This window comes from Giraffa tippelskirchi, chromosome 7 (assembly GCF_054371585.1).
Source record: "Giraffa tippelskirchi isolate mGirTip1 chromosome 7, T2T-mGirTip1v1.2.pri, whole genome shotgun sequence".
Taxonomy (NCBI): domain Eukaryota; kingdom Metazoa; phylum Chordata; class Mammalia; order Artiodactyla; family Giraffidae; genus Giraffa; species Giraffa tippelskirchi.
In genome coordinates this window covers 68,399,639-68,423,594 of record NC_137281.1, presented here as the reverse complement: position 1 = coordinate 68,423,594, position 23,956 = coordinate 68,399,639, and the positions used below count along the sequence as shown (strand labels likewise).

The window sequence follows — 23,956 nt, the reverse complement described above, 5'->3', positions numbered from 1 at the left end:
ATACATGCTCAAAAATCTTTCATTGATGGGTACATAATCATAAAAAGTTTGGAAATGACTCCATCTAGTTTCTGACACTTTTTCCTCATTGAAACAATTACTCTTACAATACAGTTTTTTATACCAGTGTTACAATGTCAACTATGGAATTATGGCGGAAGATGATACAATATCGGCAGTACTTATTTTTAAAACATATATACTTGAAAACATTTTCCACATTTTTCAATTCCACATTGTTTGATCTGTAGTTACTGCTTTGTGTTCACTTGAAGATCTCAGTGTATGAGGGAAGCAATAACTCCTACCATCATTGTGATCTTTAGTGTTGGGAGTAATGTTTAGCTGCAGTAAGTATTTGGGAAAGCTAACTCTGAAAGGTACTGCTGACCTGTAATAGGAATAACTTTGGGGAAGATTATTCTTATTGTTTACATACTGATGCTTCTTAAAAATATCAGATGTTCTTTCTTTTTACTGGATGCCATAATTTATATAAACCCATTATACTGTACTGACATCTGAATTAATATTTTAAAAGTTAAAAATTTAGTTTAAACTAAAAAGTTTATATTCAGATGTTTAAATTTAAATTCAGATGTAATTTAAATTTAGAAGTTTAAATTTAAATTTAAAGTTTAAATTCAGATGTAATTTTCTTTTTGAAATAGTTTTTGAGAACAGGTTTTAAATACCAATTTCACACTGTTATGTATCACTTGTTGTTCGGTTGCTCAGTCGTGTCCAACTCTTTGCTACTCTGTGAACTGCAGCATGCCAGGCTTTCCTCTCCTTCACTATCTCCCTGAGTTTTATCAAACTCATGTCCATTGAAATCTATAATACCATCTAACCATCTTATCCTCTGACTTCCCCTTCCCCTTCTGCCTTCAATCTTTCCCAGCATCAGGGTCTTTTCCAGTGAGTTGTTTCTTCGCATCAGGTGGCCAAAATATTGGAGCTTCAGTTTCAGCATCAGTCCTTAAAATGAATATTCAGGACTGATTTCCTTTAGGATGGACTGGTTGGATCTCCTTGCAGTCCAAGGGACTCTCAAGAGTCTTCTCCAACACCACAGTTCAGAAGCATCAAGTCTTCGGTGCTCACTTTTCTTTATGGTCCAAGTAGATACATGACTTGTATTTGTACACTTTTCCTAAATCTAGAGATCTGTTTTATAAAGTTAGATATGTTAAAAAGTTGAACTGATCTACTGATGTCCTCAGTATATGACTATGTATATATATGTATCTAATTCTCACATAAGCATGATTTGGTATAGAAAAAAAGAATGATTTGATATAATCCTAAGCTTTTAAATGGTAACCATAGAATGGTTAATGTTAAATTAATATTAAAAACTAGTGTTTTTAATAAAAATAGATCTAATTTGGTTACTTATTTTATTTTAGCGAAGAATAACCAGAATTCAACAAATAGAAAAGGACATACTTCGTATACGACAGCTTTTACAGTCCCAAGCAGCAGAAGCAGAGGTTAGTAAATTGTCTCTTTTGTTTGCAGATGTAATGATAGGTGGTTATTCAAAGAAGAGAAAATATTCATAATTAGCATGGCATCATTGAAATAGATGTTGTAGGGAATTGAGACACTTGATAAGCTTTTTCATTAAATTAAGTAGATTTCAAAAACCTATACTACTATGATTTCTTGATAACTTTTAGGCAATTAAAGCTTATAGAACCATAAATAGATACCTTACTTCAGTTATCTGTTTACATATAATTTGGCTACTAACAGTTTGTAAATAAGCTATCTCCTTGTGTAATCCATAGTAAAAATTGATCATATACATTTATCTATGCTTATTTTACAAACTTCATTAAAATGACAGTAAAAGGATAAACTGAAAAAGCACAAATAGCAGGGAAGGTGACAATAAAATTTGGAGACTGCAAAGCAGATAAACAAATCATTCTTCTAGGTTATGGTAGAGAGTGGACCCCGGAGTGAGCACTAGGAGGTCACAAAGCAACTCATTTTACACTGTGGAGTCCTGAAAGTTTCCAAAATTGGTTACACTAGGTACTTCTGGATATGAGGATTAAAAAGGGGTTAACCGTATTTGTCAGCTCTGCAGCTAAAATTTGGTTTTGATCACCACACAGAAGGATGGGGGTATAAAAAACCATCCCTTCAGCTGTCTGTCTATAGCCACTGAATTTGGGCACTTCTCGCCTTGTTTATGGGTAAATAAAAAGAAAACCTACACGAAACTTAAATGAACTATTGCTGAATAAGGAAAAATAGCATGTGGGAGGCTCAGGGAAAATAAAGTAGACCTGTCTCTATGCAATAAGAGCAAAAAGTGTTGAATAAAAGTCCACATTTAACAATACAGAATTGTTGCTAGGAAAAATTGGCTCAGTATTTGGGGATACATCAATGCAAAGTTTCTAATGTGCAGCCAGATTGAGACTCACATTCCAGATCATACAGGAAAAAGGAAGAGAATGCAAAGAATGAAACATCAACCTAGTGCTTTATTCCAAATATAATTACTAAAAACATGATGAAGTGCTTGTTGATATTTTTAAATGTTTATGATACACAAAATAGTATGTACACTTTGATCCCATTTTTTAATATGCACAAACAAACATAGTGTATCAGAAATAATATGAAAAGGCAGATAACCATTGTTAATACCTCCTTGTTTTTTTAGTTTGGCCAGTTTTTTAATGTTTTTATTGTAACTGTACAGCTTTTACAGTGAGAGAAAACTTTTGTATGCGAAACAAATTTGGCGTGTCTTTTCATCAACAGCATGCTTCCCAGGTAGCTCGGTGGTAAAGAATCCGCCTGCCAACACAGGAGACACAGGTTCTATCACTGGGTTGGGACGATTCCCTGGAGAAGGAAATGGCAACCCACTCCAGTATTCTTGCCTAGGAAATCCTATAGAAAGAGAAACCTGGTGGACTACCACCCATGGTTGCAAGAGAGTCGGACATGACTTAGAAACTAAACAACAGCAACAACACTCATCACCAGCACATATTTTCCACCCATGGAAAATCTGATCAAATAATGAATAGTTCTGTTTGGCGGCAGGAACTTAGTGCAGGCCCATTTATACACAGGGAAGACAACTAATTCTAATGTTAAAAAGTATAATTTTTGAAAACAGTGTCTTTAAGACTCTCTTCATCCATGCCTTGCTTTTTAAATATCTTAGGAGCTTTGGATTCAGTACATCTGAATTTGAAATATGTAGAAACATGTATTTGCTAAGTAGTCAAGTTCAGTGTAATAGTCATATTGCTAAAAGTAGTTTAACCTGGATGTTTTAAGTCAGTATGAACCAAATATTTGTAATATACAGAATGTGTCCATTTTGCACTATTAGCTCTTCAGGACTTTTTTTTTCTTCCAAAATAAAACAAAACTATTTCTTTACTCCTTTTTCAATGTCATTGGCATTGCTGTATGTGGCATTCTGGTTATTATGGCCCCTTTGGGTTTCCAGGGTAGTTTATCTGTGTGTGTGTTTCCCCTTGATCAAAATTACTATACTCAATTTTTAAAACTGTTTTTAGAGAGGCAACTTTTGTTTTTTATTGAGCAGCACTGCATTTATATTTTCTTTTTATATATATTTTTTCTGCTTTGAGTTTTTGCTGTTGTTTTTCTAGCTTATTTAGTTATAGTTAGTTTTTATTCACCAACTTTCTTATATTATGATTTTTACTGTTTGGCTGCATCAACAGGGGTTTGTTTGTTTTTTTTTCTAAATCAATATTTACATTTATTTTTTCTACTTGATTGACTCTTTTATGTGTGTGAAATAGCTTTCTTTGCTATTAGTATTACTGCACGGGACTTCTTTTGGTCATTATTTGCCTGTTATAATATACTCACTTTCAGTACATTTCCGAATTTTACCAACATTCTGGCCTCTAGAAATTCCTAAGAAAAATTGTCATTTGTTAATAACAGTTCTCATTGTCAGCACAATTATAAGTTTATTGCAGGTTGGGGGCTTGTTAGTGTTTTTTTATCTGTTCAAGATTTCATTTATATCATTGGATTTGGGACCAGCTGTCTACCACTGTAACCTAGTCTATTCTTGTTTCCTTTTGTTATAAAAATGGCCATATTTTTCATAGCCTTAAGTGGTTACATTTATTCAGTGAATATAAACTAAAAGAAGGTGTCATGTCTTATTTAAGAAAGAAAGAAAACTTTTTAATTTTGCTGTTTGATGTTTCTTTATTACTATCAGAAGGAGAAGCTAGAAAATGGAGAAAACTGGGGATCAGATACTCATAAATTAGTTCACATACAGTATAGAGAAGAAAAGATGTCTGCCAAATAATCTCTCCACCATAAGCATCTTATAACACTATCTTTGCCCTACCTGCTAACAACTCTGGTTTAGGGTCTAGATGCAGGATATAACTCAGATGATATAACTATTGCACTTGATTCAAATCTCAGAAGTTCCAAGAGGGTACATGAGGCAACCAGTGCTACCACTTTCTTTTGTATTCTTTCCAATAGGTTATTTACTGACAAGTATATACATTTGGGGGAGAGGGGCCCCAAAAGATGGGAGCTGTAAGGAAAATTGTGGCATGGTTTAATAATCTCTAGAAAATAGCCAGTGAGAAATAGTTTTTAAAATCTCATGCAGAGTACTCTTATAACTCATTAATAAAGAGACAACCCAGCTTACAAATGGGCTAAAGATTTGAATACACATTTCACCAGAAAAATACATAGGAATGGCTAATAAGCACATGAAAATAGGCTCAACATCATTGGTTATTAAGGAAGTCAAGTTGAAAGCACAGTGATATATCACTCTGTACTCACTAGGATGGCTGTAATCATGAAGAAAACAATAAGCATTGGCAAGGATGTACATAAATAGAAGCTGTCATACGTTGCTGATGGGAATGTAAAATGGTTCAGCCACCTGGGAAAGTTTGGCAGTTATCTAAAGTATTAAACGTACCCTTAGCATATGACCCAGCAATTCCACTTCTAGCTAGCTATCTAAGAGAAATGAGCACATGTGTCCACACAGAGACTTTAATTTGAATATTCATGGCAGTATTATTCACAGTAGCCCAAAAGTAGAAAAATGCAAAAGTGTATCAACTGGTGAATCAATAAATAAAATGTATACCGTTACAATGTAATACTATCTGGCAATTAAAAGGAACAAATTGTTGATACACACTATAACAAAGGTGAACCTCAAAAACATTATACTGAGTAAAAGTAGCTAGACATGTAAGTCCATATATTCCATTTACAATAAATATACAGAAAAGACAAGTTTACAAAGTAGAGTCATAATTACTTGGAGCTGTGAGTGGGAATGAGGATTACCTATAAATGAGCACGAAGGATCTTTTTAGAATTATGAAAATGGTCTAAAACTGAAGTATGGTGATTCTTGGCAAGTTTTTTCAAAGTCATTGAGTTGTACACTTAAAGTGGGTGAATTGTCTTAAACGCATTTTAAATCCATCATACCCAAAGCATAATTAATGGTGGTCTCCTCCTAAGTCCTCCCTGTGACCCCCACATCCTCCAAATCCTCATTCTCCTTTAGTATTGTCTGTCTCTGTGAATGGTACCATCATTATTCAGCTGTGTGAGCTAAGAATCAGAAGGGTGGTTTGTGAGCCCGATCTCTCCTTCCACTCACTGTATCCAGTCTGTCATGCAGTCCTGCAGACTGACCTCTGTCTCCACTGCTTTTATCTGCATCAGTGCTTCCTTGGGTGTTAAGGACCATCCTCTCCCACTTACTTTAATATATGGTCTGCAAGTTGATCTCTTCTGTTTCCCACATACTTAGACCATTTAAAATTTGAGTTTAAATGATCAGAATGCATGCACCTTTTTCTTAGTATTGGTTGTGTGGGGGCATGAGTGCCATCTGAAAATCACACTAAAATTCAACAAAATCATTCAGTTCCTTTTTTTAACCATCTCTCTGTTCTGCTCTTCACACTGTAATTCTTTGATATCCTAGAGCAAACCATGTTCCTCCCATCGCAGCTCCTTTGCATATGGTCTCTATTTCCCTAAATCTTTGCATATGGTCTCTGTTTCCTTCATCCTCTGCCATATCCCGTTTGCTAGCACTCCTAAACTTTATATTTTAGATCTCAGTCCAAACAACACTTCCTAAGAGAGCACTTCCCCGGACTCCCACAATGTCTGATGTCCCTCTGTTATATATCCTTATAAGCACCCTGTACCCTTTTTTTAGAGTACTTGTCGAAGTTTTTAACTTTATTGTCTTTTCTTTCATTATTTGGTAGTATCCCTGACTAGACTAAATCTTGAAGAGTGCATTGAACAATGTCTGGTTTTGTCAGTGCTGTATTCTCCAGCCCTATTGCAAGTAACTACCATGGCACATACTCAATAATTACTTTTATAGTGACATCTTCAGTGATGTTAGCGTCAAATCTTTTTGGATTTAGTGGTCGTTGATTCATTTTTTCTCTTCGGTGACTTTGTATTCTCTACTTTAGATGATTTTGTTGAATTTTATAATGTCACTTTCCCATGGTACTGTTTTTTCTTGTTTCTGAATTATTGGGACTACCTCTCTTTTGCCTGTGTATAACTTACACTTGTTTATTGATGGAAATAGTATATGTTAATTATTTTTAAGTCACATTTTAAATGGTCTAGGAAAGCTTTATGTTTAAAGAAATTCCAGTGGAAGCCATTTTGTAATATAGTTTTCCATTATTATGTCACACTTTTTAATGTGTAATTTTTAATTTTGCCTATAATTTTTCTAGAGGAAGCACACTGGTAATTGTTTCTATAAAAGATAATTGATAGATTATTTTATTTCTTTGATTCTGTGGTGATATTTTTCAAAGTGACTGCTTTGTACTGAATATAATCTGTCTCGAAATGACTGCTTTTACTGGATATAATCTTGCCCTTTCACTTTACATAACAGATGGTGGTTACATTAGAAAAGGTTTTGGTTTTATTCATAGTAGAATCTAAGAGCTTATCTGTTGGTTTCATATGACTTTTATTAGCAGAAGATGTATATAAAAATATATATGTGTGTATAAATATACTTACATAGAAGGTATTTATAAGCTTAGGGTGTAACTGTTAATATTTGCAGCTCTATTAAATACCAGAACCATGTGACCTTGCGGAAAAGACAGTTATTTGTTCTAGTTGGGTTATGTCCCTGATAGTGATGTGAGCACAGCTGGTGGAGGATGGTGTTTCTGTGAGTCTCAGAAAATCCTTTGTCTTGTGCGGCTCTAATGCTCGAGGGACACACTTCACTTTCCTTTTACCGAAATAGTCAACTGACAACCCTGCTGGAGGTTATGAAGTATGAAGTGCAGTTCCATGCTTTTGTAAACCTGTATAATTGATGCATTCAGAGCTTTAAAGCAAGAAAGCAGGAAAGCTATGGGCTAAGAAAGCATGCACCATTTTTGTATGTACTGATGTTAACTCCATGTTAACAGAGGTCATCTCAGAGCAAGCATGAAGCGGGCTCACATGAAGCTGAGCGGCAGAATGAAGGTCAAGGAGTGGCAGAAATCAACGTGGCAACTTCGGGTAGCGGTCAGGTAAATAAATTATTTTGTTAATTTTTTCTAGTTAACTATTTAAATATTTATAAAGAAATACTGAGTGAGATGATTCTCACAACGATCTGTAAATCTTATCTGTTTCCTTAGTCCTAAATGGATATCTCCAGAAGAATTCAGTACTAAAATGCTATGTCAGTTTTCTTTATTGCATTTAACAATAATGCTTTCAAATTTTCCAAGTATATTTTATAACTAAATTATGTGTCTCTGTTTTAGCCTAAAATGATTAATGTGAGTAGAGTTTCTTTGAAAAATAAATACTAAGCTGCATTTTGGTCATATGTGATTTGACCTAGTTATTATTGCTTGCATTGAATAGATTTGCTCTTTCTCTGTGGCATTCTTTCTAAGACAGTTTTATGTTTTTTTTTTAAAAATCATAAAGAGTTAATATTCACGTCTTCAGTTGTATTTCAAGATTATATAAACATAGCATTGAAATAAATGGTTCTAATGCCCATTAAAAAAGTAAATACATACCCTAGTCATATTTACTATTATCATCTTTAGCAAAATTATGGGAGACAATTTTTTTTAATGTAGAACATTATCTTGTTGTGCTGCCATCAGTTTTCTATTGGAGTTTGATTGGAATGCATTCTAATATGACAGTATTTTTCTTTGGAGTATTCTGTATTCTCCACATTTTTTCAAGCAATATTTTATGTTTTAAATGAATGATTTTTTAAAATACAGTTTCAACTAAGTTGATTTTAGGGAAATTTTCTTACTGCTGATATAAAATATTCCTTTAGTGTCTATAGGTTACTTTTAATGATACTATTTATTTAGGAAGAACCTGGTTCTATTAGTTCATTAAAATTTAAAGCTTCAAATGTCTCATACTTAATTTAAATATTTAAATTTTCCATGTTTAAACAAAAATATACTTCATTTTAATATTACTGGTCCACATTGTACTGGGTAATACTCTACAGATGGTAAATTAGGGCAAAAGAAATAATATTTAAATAGTACATTCGGGTTCTTTGTCTACTATTTAGGGAATTCTTTGGGAATATCATGTGCTCCTACATATATGTAGAAAGAACTTCTGTCTTCTTGACAAAAACATTTTTTTTTTCCTTTAGGATCAAGACCCACTATTAATGCTTTGGGTCATATTTCAATTATTATCCTTTAAAGCCTCACCTAGCCAGTAAGCTGGATATTTTTCTTTTAATTGAATTCCTATATCACTTCTTACATCAGAGTTTAACTCTAAATATATTAGATTTAATGTCAACAATGAAACCTTTGGAAAACAGTTCACCTGTTTGCCGGTGTCACGTCTTACCGCGGCACATGCGGTCCTCACTGCGGCACGCGGGCTCGCCTGTCGCGCCGCTGCGCTGTGGCCCTCGGGCTCAGTTGCCTTGCCGCACGTGGGATCTCAGTTCCCAGACCAGGGGTCAGACTCACATCCCCTGCATCAGAAGGCAGATTCTTAATCACTGAACCACCAGGGAGGTCCCCCAAATGAAAACTAGTAAAAATATTAAAAGGTAAGAAAATGAGGATAGAATTTTTATAATCATGAAGTGAGTAGGAAACCATAAAAGGACGATAGGTTTCATATAAAAATGTAAGACTTTAGTGTGCCATAAAATCATAACAAACTTACAAGACAAAAACCAAGATCACATTAATGACGCTACAGCTACTTCCAGATCCTAATGTAGATAAGTGGTGTGTCTGTGAGACTGTGATTCAGTTATGCCAAAATCCCTTTACCTGTCTTAATAGGATTGACACACGTGACAGACTCTTGGGGTTTGTTCATTTCTTTTGTTATTTGCTCCAGAGACAAAAACACTTGACACTAACAAAAATGAAAATAATCTCTTTGACTTTCTCAGGATCGCAGTAATATGATCCATCAAAGCTCTTATCCTAGTGTCCTTATCTCTACCACTGTGTGGAAGGAAGTTCATTGTACCTCACCTGGTTTCCTGCCCACAACCACTCTGCCAGAGTGATGTTTCACGAGTAAATCACCCTCTTGGTAAAATCCTTTGTTGGCGTCCCTTGGTTCTTAGAAAAAGACAAGCCTTTGTTATGACCTGTATAATCTGGCTCCTGCCTAAGCTTGTCAGCTCTATGTCACCCTTTGCTCTCAGCACTTCTGCCACACTGGCCCTTCAGGACCTCCCCTTGACTGGGCTTCCTCTCCTGCAGCCTGCACACCATCTGCACCTGTTCCCTGTTGTGCTTTCTCATCCCACTTCACTCAGTTAACATCAGTTTGTGTGTGTCTGAACTTAAGCATGATTTCTCTCAAGAGGCTTGAACTATTCACATCCCGTTATTACAGGCTGTCCTAGCTTGTTCTTCTCACTTTGAGGACCACATTTGCAGTTTTATCTTTATATATGTGGTTATTTCTGTTCTTCCGACTAGATTGTAAGCTCCAGAAAGACAAAGATTCTTCCCAGTTTTATCCATTTTTATATCCCCACAGTCCCTGATAAATAGTAGATAATATCAATGAATATATGTAGGTTGGAAGGGATAACTAACATCCCTTTTAGAAATAGGGATTTTTGATCTGTGATTAATCTCCCTTGAAAGTTAAATGAAAAGAGAAAGCTAGAAATAAATTATATGGGCCAGATCCTACTTGCTTAGTATATAACTTTGTGTATAATTCATTTATGAATCGATTCTCAGCTTTTCCATTTAATGTTTAGAACCAGATCTCTAGTGATACAACCAGTAAGTAGTAATGAAGTTAATGAGTAAAGAAGTAATGAGTGGGAAAGGCATGAAATGGTAGGAGAACCTTTTCTAGTGCCAATAATGTGTTTTTAAACCTGTTATTATGGAAAATTTCAAATATATATAGAGACAAACAGAGTAATATAGTAATCTGCAGGTACTCTATGTACTTTGTCCTCTGATTTTATTTTTGGAAAAGATCCCAGACATCATCATTTTTTGCTTAAATACTTCACTGTGTATTTCCAGAATATAACATTTTTTTTAATTGAAATGTAGTTGATTCATAATATTGTTAGTTTCAGGTATACAGCAAAGTGATTCGGTTATATTATATTTTTCCAATTCTTTTCCATTTTAGGTTATTACAAGATATTGAATATAATTCCCTAGGGCTTCCCAGGTGGTGCTAGTGGTAAAGAATTTGCCTGCCAGTGCAGGAGACATAAGAGATGCGGGTTTGATCTCTGGGTTGGGAAGATCCCCTGGAGAAAGGCGTGGCAACCCGCTTCAGTGTTGTTGCCTAGAGAATCCCATGGACAGAGGAGCCTGACAGGCTGTGGTCCACAGGGTCGCAAAGAGTTGGACATGACTGAAGCGACTTAGCGTGCACACATGCACGTACTATAAAGGAAATCCTTGTTGTTTATTTTATATATATCAAAGTGTATATATCCGTTAATCCCATACTCCTAATTTATCCCTCCTCCCATTTCCCCTTTGATAACCATAAGTTTGTTTTCTGTGTCTAAGAATACTTTCTTTTAAATTGAAATACAATTGATTTACATTATTATGTTAGTTTTAGCTCTACAGCAAAGGATTCAGTAATATATACATACTTTTTGGATTATTTGTGTCTGTTAATACCATACCTTTAATTTGTCCTTCCCTGTCCCCTGTGGTAACCATAAGTTTGTTTTCTGTGTCTGTGAGTCTATTTCTGTTTTGTATATAGATACATTTGTATTATTTTTTAGATTCCATGTATAAGTGATATCATTTAATATCTGTCTTTATCTGACTTCCCTCACTTAGTATGACATTCTCCAGCTCCATCCATGTTGCTGCAAGTGGCAATATTTCATTCTTTTTTGTGACTTCTTAAACCATTGTATCTTCTTAAACCATCATCTGTTGATGGGTACTTGGGTTCTTTCCATGTCTTGGTTATTGTAAATAGTGTTGCTATGAACATTGGGGTGCATTTATCTTTTCAGATTAGAGTTTTCATCTTTTTTGAATTTATACCCAGGAGTGAGATTGCTGGATCATGTGGTAACTCTATTTTTAGTTTTTTAAGAAACCTCCATACTGTTTTTCATTGTGGCTGTACCAATTTATATTCCCACTAACAGTAGGAGGGTTTCCTTTTCTCCACATTCCCTCCAGACTTTTTGCTTTGATGGTGGCCATTTTTAATTTGAATTTCTCAGTAATCAGTGATATTGAGCATCTTTTCATGATTTGTTGGCTATCTGTATGTCTTTTTTGAAGGAATGTCAGTTTAAGTCTTCTGTCCATCCTTTGATTTGTTGTTTTTATTTTTATTTTTTTGATACTGAGTTGTATGAGCTGCTTGTACATTTTGGATATTGACTGTCAGTCACATCACTTACAAATACTTTCTCCCAGTCTGTAGGCTGTGTTTCTGTTTTGTTGACAGTTTTCTTTACTGTAAAAAATCTTTTAAGTTTGACTAGGTCCCATTTGTTAATTTTTGCTTTTATTTGTTTTCCCTTGGGAGACTGATGTAAGAAAATACTGCTATAATTTGAGACTATGAGACTATTTTGCCTTTGTTTTCTTCCAGAAGTTTTATGGTATCATGTCTTAAAACAGGTATGGTATCAGATATAGTATCAGACCTATGGTATCAGGTCTTTAAAACAACTTGAGGGGGGCTTTTTTTGGTTTGTTTGTTTATGGTGTGAGGGTGTGTTCTGACTTCATTGATTTACATGTAGCTGTCCAGCTTTCCTAGTGTCACTTGCTGAAAAGATCTTCTTTCCTCCATTGTGTATTCTTACCTCCTTTGTCAAGGATTAATTGACTGTAGGTGTGTGGGTTTAGTTCTGGGCTATTCTGTTCTTTTGGTCTTTGTGTCTGTCTGTCATGTTTTTTTGTACAAATACCATGCTGTTTTGATTACTGTAGCTTAGTAATATTGTCTAAAGTCCCAAAGCAGTCTGCAGATTTAATGCAATTCCTGTCAAAATGCATATGACATTTTTCACAGAACTAGAATAAATAATACTAAAATTTATATGGAACCACAAAAGGCCCAGAATTGCTAAAGCCATCCTGCAGACAGAGGACACCTATAGAATACATAACTATTGTGCCATTATTACACTCCCAAAGAAACTAACAGTAATTCCTTGGTAGCATCAGATAATTAGTCAGTATTCAAATTTGCAGTTGTTTCATAAATGTCATTATTTTTAAATTTATTTGACACAAGGGCCAGATAAAGTTCATGCACAGAGATTGGTTAATGTGTCTTTGAAGTTTCTTTTAATCTATAGGTTTCTTCTTTGTTTCTTAGATTTTTGCTATATATTTGTTGAATAACCAAAGTTATTTGTCTTCTCAAGTTTTCCATAGTCTGAATTTTACTAGGAACATCTGCATGGTGAGGTTTGATATATCTCTCTGTCTTCTGTATTTCTTGTAAATTGGTATTTGGGTCTAGAGATGTGATCAGATTTGGTTTCACGCCCTCATTCTGTGGGCGAGACTTTCATAGCATAGTGGTCTTCCACCAGGAAGCACATAACGTCTGGTGGGCTCTCTTTTTGTGATATTAACAGCATTTATACTTAGCGTCTAGCTTCATGAGTTCACTAAGGGTTATAGAATTAGCTGTAGTACTTTAATAAAGAGAAACTTCTCCTTATCTACTGTTGGACCACTTCCATGTGCCATCTGTATGAAAAAAGGCAAGGTGAGGAGGGTGCTTGCTTCTTTTGCTTCTTCCCGCCTTACACAGTTTCACAGTAAGTTGGAGACTATTGCTACCTTTATGGTGAACTTTTTAGAGTCACTTTGTTTTGTTTAGTTTTCTCAGAAAAATACTTTTTTTGAGTCACTTCCCAAAGTGAGCAAGCAGATGATAGAAGAGGGGTTTGTACTCAGCAAGAGTAGTTGAAATTGACTGTGTCCCAGCTGTACTAATTTAACTGCCAGGCATAGTCCTTCATGGGCCCCTTGGCACACATTTGAGTGCCTGTGATGGCAGTGGATATTGAAGGGTGGGTAAAGGAGGACCAGAAAAGAGAGAGGTGCTTGATTCTAATGTGTGGTGAAAAGGAGGTGCAGATCAGAAGCAACAGTTAGAACAAGACATGAAACAACAGACTGGTTCAAAATCTGGAAAGGAGTACATCAAGGCTGTATATTGTCACCTTGCTTATTTAACTTATATGCAGAGTTCAGTTCAGTTTAGTTCAGTCACTCAGTCGTGTCCGACTCTTTGCGACCCCATGAATCGCAGCACGCCAGGCCTCCCTGTCCATCACCAGCTCCCAGAGTCTACCCAAACCCATGTCCATCAAGTCAGTGATGAGATCCAGCCATCTCATCCTCTGTCGTCCCCTTCTCCTCCTGCCCCTAATCCTTCCTAGCATTAGGGTCTTTTCCAATGAGTCAACTCTTCGCATGAGGTGGCCAAAGTATTGGAGTTTCAGCTTCAACATCAGTCCTTCCAATGAACACCCAGGACTGATCTCCTTTAGGATGGACTGGTTGGATCTCCTTGCAGTCCAAGGGACTCTCAAGAGTCTTCTCCAACACCACAGTTCAAAAGCATCAATTCTTCGGCACTCAGCTTTCTTCACCGTCCAACTCTTACATCCATACATGACTATTGGAAAAAACATAGCCTTGACTAGACAGACCTTTGTTGGCAAAGTAGTGTATTTGCTTTTAAATATGCTATCTAGGTTGGTCATAACTTTCCTTCCAAGGAGTAAGTGTCTTTTAATTTCATGGCTGCAATCACCATCTGCAATGATTTTGGAGCCCAAAAAAATAAAGTCTGACACTGTTTCCACTGTTTCCCCATCTATTTCCCATGAAGTGATGGGACCAGATGCCATGATCTTAGTTTTCTGAATGTTAAGCTTTAAGCCAACTTTTTCACTCTCCTCTTTCACTTTCATCAGGAGGCTCTTTAGTTCTTCTTTGCTTTCTGCCATAAGGGTGGTGTCATCTGCACATCGTGCGAAGTGCCAGGCTAGAAGCCTCACAAGCTGGAATCAAGATTGTTGGAAGGAATATCAACAAGCTCAGATATGCAGATGATACCACTCTAGTGGCAGAAAGCGAAGAAGAACTAAACAACCGCTTGATGAGGGTGAAAGAGGAGAGTGAAAAAGCTGGCTTAAAATTCAGCATTCAGAAAATGAAGATCATGGCATCCTGTCTTGTCATTTCATGGCAAATAGATGGGGGAAAAGTGAGAACAGTGGCAGATTTTATTTTCTTGGGCTCCAAAATCACTGCAGATGGTGACTGCAGCCGTGAAATTAAAAGACACTTGCTCCTCAGAAGAAAAGTTATGACCAACCTAGACAGCATATTAAAAAGCAGAGACGTCACTTTGACAACAAAGGTTCATATAGTCAAAGCTATGGTTTTTCTAGTAGTCGTGTACGGATGTGAGAGTTGGACCGTGAAGAAGGCTGAGCACTGAAGAATTGATGCTTTTGAACTGCAATGTTGGAGAAGACTCTGGAGAGTCCCGTGGACTACAGGGAGATCAAACCAGTCAATCATAAATGAAATCAACCCTGAATATTCATTGGAAGAATTGATACAGAAGCTCCAATGCTTTGGCCGCCTGATGCAAAGAGGCAAGTCATTGAAAGAGACCGTGATGCTGGGAAAGATTGACAGCAAGAGGAGAAGGGGGTGAAGGAGGATGAGATGGTTGGATGGCATCACCGACTGAAAGGACATGAGTTTGAGTAATCTCCAGGAGACAGTGAAGGACAGGGAAGCCTGGCATGCTGCAGTCCATGGGGTCACAAAGACTCAGACATGAAGTAGCGACTGAACAATAACCACTTCTTACAGGTTACTGCTTCTCTGGTCCCTCTGAAGGATGTTGATGCAGACTTAATCATAATAAAAAGGCCCAGGAAAGATTCTCAAAACTCAAGTTCTGGCTTGTAGGTAGTATGGGTATGGGAATGTTCTCTTGGAATCTCCTTATAATAAATCCATCTGGGTTTCTAGCTAGAGAGTTAGGGAGAGCAGAGTGGAGAGTGTCCCAAAATCAAGAAGCTGTATAGAAAGATACTGAGCCTGAAGCTTAAAAGTGATTTGATGTCTACACTGAAATGAATGTCAGAACATGTTTCATTGTAGACATGGGTTTTTCCTTGCTTCATAATATAACCTCTTGTTTCTCTTCTGTTTCAAACAATATGATAGTTATCTATTGCCTCCTGATGAATTTAGCAGCTTAAATCGGCACTCATTTATTGTCTCTGTAGGTCAGGAATCCTGGTGCAGTGTAGCTGAGTGCCTCTGGCTCAGGGTCCCTCATAGGCTGCAGGCGCCATGTGGGCTGGGGCCGCAGTCATTTCAAGCTTGGACAAGGGGTGGATCTGCTTCTGAACTCACCATATGCCTGTTAGCAGGCCTCAGGCCTGCAGGCTGTCGGTCAGTGGTATCATCTCTTGCCACCAAGGCCTCTACAAAGAGCAGTTCATAGTGTAGTATCTGGCACCCCTCAGAGAAGAACAAGAGGGGTGTCCAGGATGGAAGTCACAGTCTTTGTAAACTAATCTCGAAAGTGACTTCTCATCATATCTACAGCAGTCTGTTCACTAGAATCCTTTCACTAAATCTAGCCCACACTTAAACACGGGGGTAATTCATAAGGTGGTGAATTCTAGAAGGTGAGGATCCTTACGGGTTGTGTTACATCCTCACTACCAGAAACAGTCAAAGTATTTAAAGATCCTTAAAGACAGTATGGTTGCTTCAGGATAAGGAGTCGTTCATTCCCTCCTCTAGACCAACAGCAGCCCTTTGCCAAAATTTCCTTAAAAGCCTCCTGACTGCTCTCTTTATCTTGAGTCTTGGTCCCTCAACTCCATCCTCTCTGTTGCAATCAGAGAAGCTCTTAATCTCCAAGTCAGTGAGTCAGTCTCTCTCTGTCTTTCTCTCTCTCTCTCTCTCTCTCTCTCTCTCTCTCTCTCTCTCACACACATTCTTTCTGACCTGTGCTTATGGCTTCTGCCTCATCTGAGCTGCCATGTGGCTAACCCTCCTCTTTTTTAACTAAACACCTCTTTGTCATTCAAAATCAGACAGCCCTTTACTCTATAATCCCGAACTGAGTACATGCCATTCCTGTGTGTACACCTGGGCTCTGTCAAAGCACTGTGTATTTACATGTTGAGCAACCTGTCTAGACTGTATGCAGTGAGGTGGGGATGTCTTATTCACTCATGTTCCTAGAGACTAGCATTGCACCAATAAAGGACAGAAATGGTCTGGACGTAACAGAAGCAGAAGATACTAAGAATAGGTGGCAAGAATACAAAGAAGAACTGTACAAAAAAGATCTTCATGACCCAGATAACCACGATGGTGTGATCACTCACCTAGAGCCAGACCTACTGGAGTCTGAAGTCAAATGGGCCTTTGGAAGCATCACTACGAACAAAGCTAGTGGAGGTGATGGAATTCCAGTTGAGCTATTTCAAATCCTAAAAGATGCTGTGAAAGTGCTGCACTTAATATGCCAGCAAATTTGGAAAACTCAGCAGTGGCCACAGGACTGGAAAAGGTCAGTTTTCATTCCAATCCCAAAGAGAGGCAGTGCCAAAGAATGCTCAAATTACTGCACAATTGCACTAATCTCACACGCTAGTAAAGTAATGCTCAAAGTTCTCCAAGCCAAGCTTCAACAGTACGTCAGCTGTGAACTTCCATATGTTCAAGCTGGATTTAGAAAAGGCAGAGGAACCAGAGATCAAATTACCAACATCCGCTGGATCATCAAAAAAGCAAGAGCGTTTCAGAAAAACATCTACTTCTGCTTTATTGACTATGCCAAAGCCTTTCACTGTGTGGATCACAACAAACCGTGGGAAATTCTGAAAGAGATGGGAATACCAGACCACCTGACCTGCCTCCTGAGAAATCTGTATGCATGTCAGGAAACAACAGTTAGAACTAGACATGAAACAACAGACTGGTTCAAAATCGGGAAAGGAGTACGTCTTGTCACCCTGTTTATTTAACTTATATGCAGAGTACATCATGAGAAACGCTGGGCTGGATGAAGCACAAGCTGGAATCAAGATTGCCAGGAAAATATCAGTAACCTCAGATATGCAGATGATATCACCGTTATGGCAGAAAGTGAAGAAGAACTAAAGAGCCTCTTAATGAAAGTGAAAGAGGAGAGGGAAAAAGTTGGCTTAAAACTCAACATTCAGAAAACTAAGATCATGGCATCCGGTCCCATCACTTCATGACAAATAGATGGGGAAACAATGGAAACAGTGACAGACTATTCTTTTGGGCTCCAAAATCACTGCAGATGGTGACTGCAGCCATGAAATTAAAAGATGCTTGCTCCTTGGAAGAAAAGTTATGACCAACCTAGACAGCATATTAAAAAGCAGAGACATTGTTTTGCCAGCGAAGGTCCGTCTAGTCAAAGCTATGGTTTTTCCAATAGTCATGTATGGATGTAAGAGTTGGACTATAAAGAAAGCTGAGCACCGAAGAATTGATGCTACTGTGGTGTTGGAGAACTCTTGAGAGTCCCTTGGACTGCAAGGAGATCCAACCAGTCCATCCTAAAGGACATCAGTCCTGAATATTCATCGGAAGGACTGATGTTGAAGCTGAAACTCCAATACTTTGGCCACCTGATGCAAAGAACTGACTCATTTGAAAAGACCCTGATGCTGGGAAACATTGAAGGCGGGAGGAGAAGGGTATAACAGAAGATGAGATGGTTGGATGGCATCACCAACTTGATGGACATGAGTTTGAGCAAGCTCCGGGAGTTGGTGATGGACAGGGAAGCCTGGTGTGCTGCAGTCCATGGGGTCGCAAAGAATCAGACATGACTGAGCGACTGAACTGAACTGAAGAAAGGAGCAGGAGCTCAGTAAATGTTTGTTGTTTGCATGCATGTGAACTGAAGTACCGTTATAGAAGCACACGGTAGCTGGTGACAGTGGAAGGAGATGTCTTTCTGTTCTGCCCCTTCTCCTGCCCTGAGGGTGCTACCCTGCTGCTTCTAATTGAGAAATACCCCTAGAAGATTAATCAGCATAAAGCATCCAGACCCACAGAAGGAGTGGAGACTAGAAAGGGTAGCCTGTCTGGGACTCTGTGCTATTATTCTTAATCTAACCCTAGATTTCCCAGTGTGTGTATGAATAGGTAGGTCTTCATGCTTTTATTGGGGGAGACATAAAAAACACCTCTCAAGTTATGACTTCTTAACAATCAACTTTATTGAGGAAAGAGTAACATACAGTAAAATGTACCTATTTTAAATATACAGTTAAGTGAGTTTCACATTTACAGTTTTTTCCTACAGTTATATTTATAAATGTATTTTTCTCTTAAAACTTTTTTTTAATAATAGCCATTCTGGCAGCTATAAGAATGGTATCTCATTTCAATTTGTATTTCTGTAATAAATGGTGATGTTGAGCATCTTTTCTTGTGCCTATGTCTTCTTTGGAGAAATGTCTATTCAGGTCATCTGTACATTTTTTGATTGGGCTTTTTGGTTTTTTTGATACTGAGTGTTATAAGCTATTTAAATACTTTGGATTTTAATCCCTTGTTGCTCACGTCATTTGCAAATATTTTCTCCCATTCTCTAGCTTGTCTTTTTGTTTTGTCTGTGGTTTCCATTGCTGTGCAGCAGCTTTTAAGTTTAGTTGGGTTCCATTTGTTTATTTTTACTTTATTTCTTTTGTCTTAGGAGGCAGATCCAAAAAAATATTGCTACAATTTATGTCAAAGAGTGTTCTGCCTATGTTATCTTCTAACTTGCTCCCCGTATTAGTCCCTTTACACATCTCAGTGCAGTTATTTATTTTCTCATGTCTTTCTCCAATAGAAGTTTCAAGTAGTCTTCTCTCTGCTCTCATCTCCTGGAGAACTTGGACTGTACCCAATTCACAGTTAGTTTTGTGGTAATTCAGAGCATTTCATCACTCAGTGGAGCTTTCTGCCAACTAATTTATATTTAACTAAATGTGGTTTCGTGCCTTTTGATTTGTGAAAGAATATTACTCTTAGAATTTCTTCAGTGTTTGGTTACTTCTACATTGTACTTTGTATTTTGCAACAGTTTTTTTTTTTTCCTTCAGTGTTTCTCTAAATTCTATTCAAGTTTATAGATAAAAATACTCATTTTGAGCAGTTATAAATGTTCACACTTTAATGGTATATTTAGCTATTTACCCTAAAGACAGTTCATTTAGAGTATCTTAACATGAAGCTAGCTATGTATATCTATAATCTAAATTATACTATCTATAATTTGCTTAATTTCTAGGGGTCAACTACACGAATAGATCATGAAACAGCCAGTGTTTTGAGTTCTAGTAGCACACATTCTGCTCCTCGAAGGCTGACAAGTCATCTGGGAACCAAGGTAATAGATTATAAAGTCTTGTTGCTTGAACTCTGAGTACTTTATTACAACATTCTTCATTCTTCTTTTAAATTTAGCCAAAGAATTCTGTTTCCATAATCACAGTCTCTTAAAGAAATGACAGCCAGTTCTCTGCAAGTATCTTAAGGTCCAGCCCAAAGCTGGCTTGATCCCCCAAGCCCTCCCCTCCCCTTGACTTTCTGCCCCCGTGCCCTGTCTGCAGTGGTGCACCCCTCCACTTCCCACCCACTGCAAAATGCCTGTCAGAGTCCTCGCCAGCCTTCAGAACTCTTCGTGGGCTTTCCTTCTTTACAAAACATTTTCTGATTTCCAGGGCCCTCTTGCCTACCCATGCAGTCTGTGTCTGCCTCCTTTGAATCACTACATTTGGAGCATGGGGACGGTTTTTAAACAGTATATTTTCCGTTACATCTAAATACTTCCTTGTTTTCATAACATATTCTGCATACTCTTTCTTTACTCTGAGGAAAAGCATTATGTAACTAATGTCGATTTAAGAAATGAATTTTAGAGTAACAGTGATATTATTAATATAAAGCTTAATCCTTTTAGTAACTCACAATAGCTACTACTTGGGACCACGAGGATGCCAGTAACTGCTAAGAGTTGTACATTTACCATCTCTGATCTTTTCAAAAAACCCTTTGAATGTATTATTCTTGCCCCTCTTTTAAATGAGAATACTGAAGCCAAAAAGATGGTAATTAAATTAGAATTCTACCCCAATCTGTCCAACATCAATGAGTAGTTTTTAATATAAAGAAAACCTTTAATATTTAAGAGTACTGTTACTTGAAAACTGGCAGCTTGAATACCATTTCCTTTTGGAGTGATTTATGCATGATAATATTAAGGCCTTACTACATTTTTGAATGCCAGTTACTGTCCTATACGTATGTTACTTTAGTCCTCACAAAGAAAACCCTATTAGGTAAATTATTCCATTTTGCAACTGAGACAGCTAGACCTCAGAGAACTCCGATAACTTGGCTGTGGCACACAGCTCACTTGCAAATAGTGGAGTCAGAATTTGAAAGACTGTTTTGTTTTGTTTTGTTTTTCATTAGGAAGACAGTCCTGTACTGCCTTCCTAATAAAAGTTTCAAATCTAAGAGTAGTGTGTATACACATTTAGAGTAGAGTTTCTCAGCCTCAGCGTTATTGGCTGGATAATTCCTCATTGCATTGTAGGGTGTTTAGCAGCATCCCTCGTCTTCACCCACTGAATGCCCAAAGTGTTTCCTCCCAAAGTGTGATGGCCAAAAATTTCTCCAAGACATTGCCAGAAGAGTCTCAAGGTGGCTAAAGTTGCCCCTGGTTTGGAACCACTAATTTATAGATATGATGCATTTATATAATAGCCTCAACTTTTATGCAGTAGCTCTTGCTTTAAAAAATGCGGTTGATCACAGGACAGGATAACTGGGTGCTATTTCCTGTCTCTAATCTGCTTCTGAGTAAACTCTTAGAATTTACAGTAAGGGAGTAATGATGCTTACCAGCTGCCTTAAAAAAAAAAATTGAATAAGAATATTGACTTTGTATGATCAGGGCATTCTTTTTATGACAAAATACTTTTACATGTATAAGGGAGACATCATAATTTTAACAATATTATAATCTGGTGAGGGTTAGCAATTGCTGAGAACTAGTACTTAGTAAATAGTAATTGCTAAAAAATATTTTCTCTTTATTGATCATGATTGTAGATTTTAAAAAGTAAAATTTTTAATTGTGTAAAGAATTTTAGATAAACCACATTTCTTACTCTGTGTGTGTTGGTAGGTGTGTGTGTGTGTGTGGTGGGTGGGGAGATGTGAGAGAGAGAGAAATCGGTTAATTGTCTTTCATTATAATAATGGATTATCACCCACTGATCCAGACAATAGCAGTTTAGGTATGCAAGAACCTATTGTCTCCTTATGACTGTATACTACCACTACTAATATTTACTCATAAACAAGATGGTGATGATGATCATAGCATATGGGCTTTGAAATAACGCTCATTACTTCATCCTGGAAAGAGATTTTTGTTTTTGTTTCTGTTTTTGTTTGAGTTACAATTAATATCCCATTCATCACTTCATTGGTGTTGGCTTTTGGCTATTAAAGTCATAATTTTGTTTCTAAACTCATTTGGCCCACAGGTGGAAATGGTGTATTCATTGTTGTCAATGCTTGGTACTCATGATAAGGATGATATGTCGCGAACTTTGCTAGCTATGTCTAGCTCCCAAGACAGCTGTATATCCATGCGACAGTCTGGATGTCTTCCTCTCCTCATCCAGCTTTTACATGGCAATGACAAAGACTCTGTGTTGTTGGGAAATTCCCGGGGCAGTAAAGAGGCTCGGGCCAGGGCCAGTGCAGCACTCCACAACATCATTCACTCACAGCCTGATGACAAGAGAGGCAGGCGTGAAATCCGAGTCCTTCATCTTTTGGAACAGATACGAGCTTACTGTGAAACCTGTTGGGAGTGGCAGGAAGCCCATGAACAAGGCATGGACCAGGACAAAAATCCAAGTATGTTCCATATGGTGCATGTGACAAAGCAAATGTAAAAGTTTTTGAAATGAAAAGTTTCTTAATTAGAATGGTATCTTTATGAATCAGAGTGGGAAATTCATATTAGCCACCTACACTGCTCACATAGTTTAAAGCTTAATTTCTCTATTTCCCTAGAAAAAAATTAGCAAAAGAAAATCTTGTGTGCACTACAATACACCCAGAAAAGAACAGAAAATCAAAGTAGACTTAAAGAGTCATAGCATAGTTGATCTAGACAGAACCTGAGCAATTATTTTCTCCTTCTCTTGAGATTAAGCTCAGGAAAGTGACTTTACTAAGTTCCTTCAGCTGTGAGTGACCAAGCCATTCTCGTATATTTGCATATTGCTTTACTCAGTGGATACAGAGCTGTGTTACATCTGTCATTTGATCCTTACAACAACCTTGTGAAGTAGGAAGGGAGGATATTATCATCTTCATTTTACAGATGAAGAGACTGAGGTTCAGAGAGGCTAAAAGAATTGCCTGTGGCTTCACAGATAGTAGGTGGTGGATCTAGGATCAGAGTCCAGACCTCCTGACTCTCAGCCCAGTGTTCTTCCACTGCACCATCTGTCTTCAGGCCTTGGGGCCCCAGTTGCTGGGGTGATCAGCCACCCAGCTCTTTTCTCAGGGAGAAACCCTCTCCCCCAGGAGCAGGGATCATGGGAGTGGGGACCCTTGGGGAGATAACTTACTTCATTCCTATAGGAAGAACCAAAAGCAGTAAGTATATAAGGTAAGACCTCCTTTCACCTGATAAGAATCCACACATAGACATACACACAACAAAGGACCATCGAATCAATATCTTGATTGGGGGAGCAGGAGAAAGACTGATGATGAGAACTTGGTCTATAAAGATTTAGTAGATTTCTCTTAGGTATAAAGGTGAATTTATTTAAAATTAAAAATTTTTCAACAATAAGAATATAGCAGAAATGTCCTTTCTGTTTGTCCTAGGGCTGGGGAGAATTAATAAGTTGCTTTACTGGGAGAACATTATCTTTCTGGATTGTTTTCTTTGTCTACAATTATGTAATGACTTGTGTGCTCTTAATACCTGTTCTCAGAAAAGTTAAATAGAATAAATATTATTACTTCGGAAAAACAGACTTGGTTTTTAAGTTTTTATTTCAAGTAACAGTTTTGAAACTTTATGCATAATATTAAATGTGCAAGTACATTTTCTTAGACACTTTTCATTTAAATTTTTATTTACTATCTGGTATCTATATCTCTACTAGAGTTGCACTAGGTTTCTCTATACATTTCTGTACAGCCATGTGCCTTTCAGTTGAAAATAGAGATTATAAATAAATAGTTTTATACCAAAATGTTTTTATTATTTCAAATAACCAATATAATTTTTAAGTTATTAGTTG

General features: G+C 37.1%; 1 protein-coding gene across 30 annotated transcripts in view; it reads left to right on the top strand.

Moving 5' to 3' along the window:
• Positions 1-23,956, top strand: part of APC (APC regulator of Wnt signaling pathway) — a 121,073-nt gene that overhangs the window by 74,368 nt on the left and 22,749 nt on the right. For 14 of the 30 annotated variants that reach the window (XM_081505729.1, XM_081505724.1, XM_081505739.1 and 11 more), the window contains 4 exons: positions 1,413-1,496; positions 7,500-7,604; positions 19,900-19,998; positions 22,169-22,547. In XM_081505729.1, coding sequence (XP_081361855.1) covers positions 1,413-1,496; positions 7,500-7,604; positions 19,900-19,998; positions 22,169-22,547 — 667 coding nt within the window. The remainder of the gene's footprint in view (positions 1-1,412; positions 1,497-7,499; positions 7,605-19,899; positions 19,999-22,168; positions 22,548-23,956) is intronic. The other 16 variants (XM_081505735.1, XM_081505720.1, XM_081505717.1 and 13 more) reach the window with 2 other exon arrangements.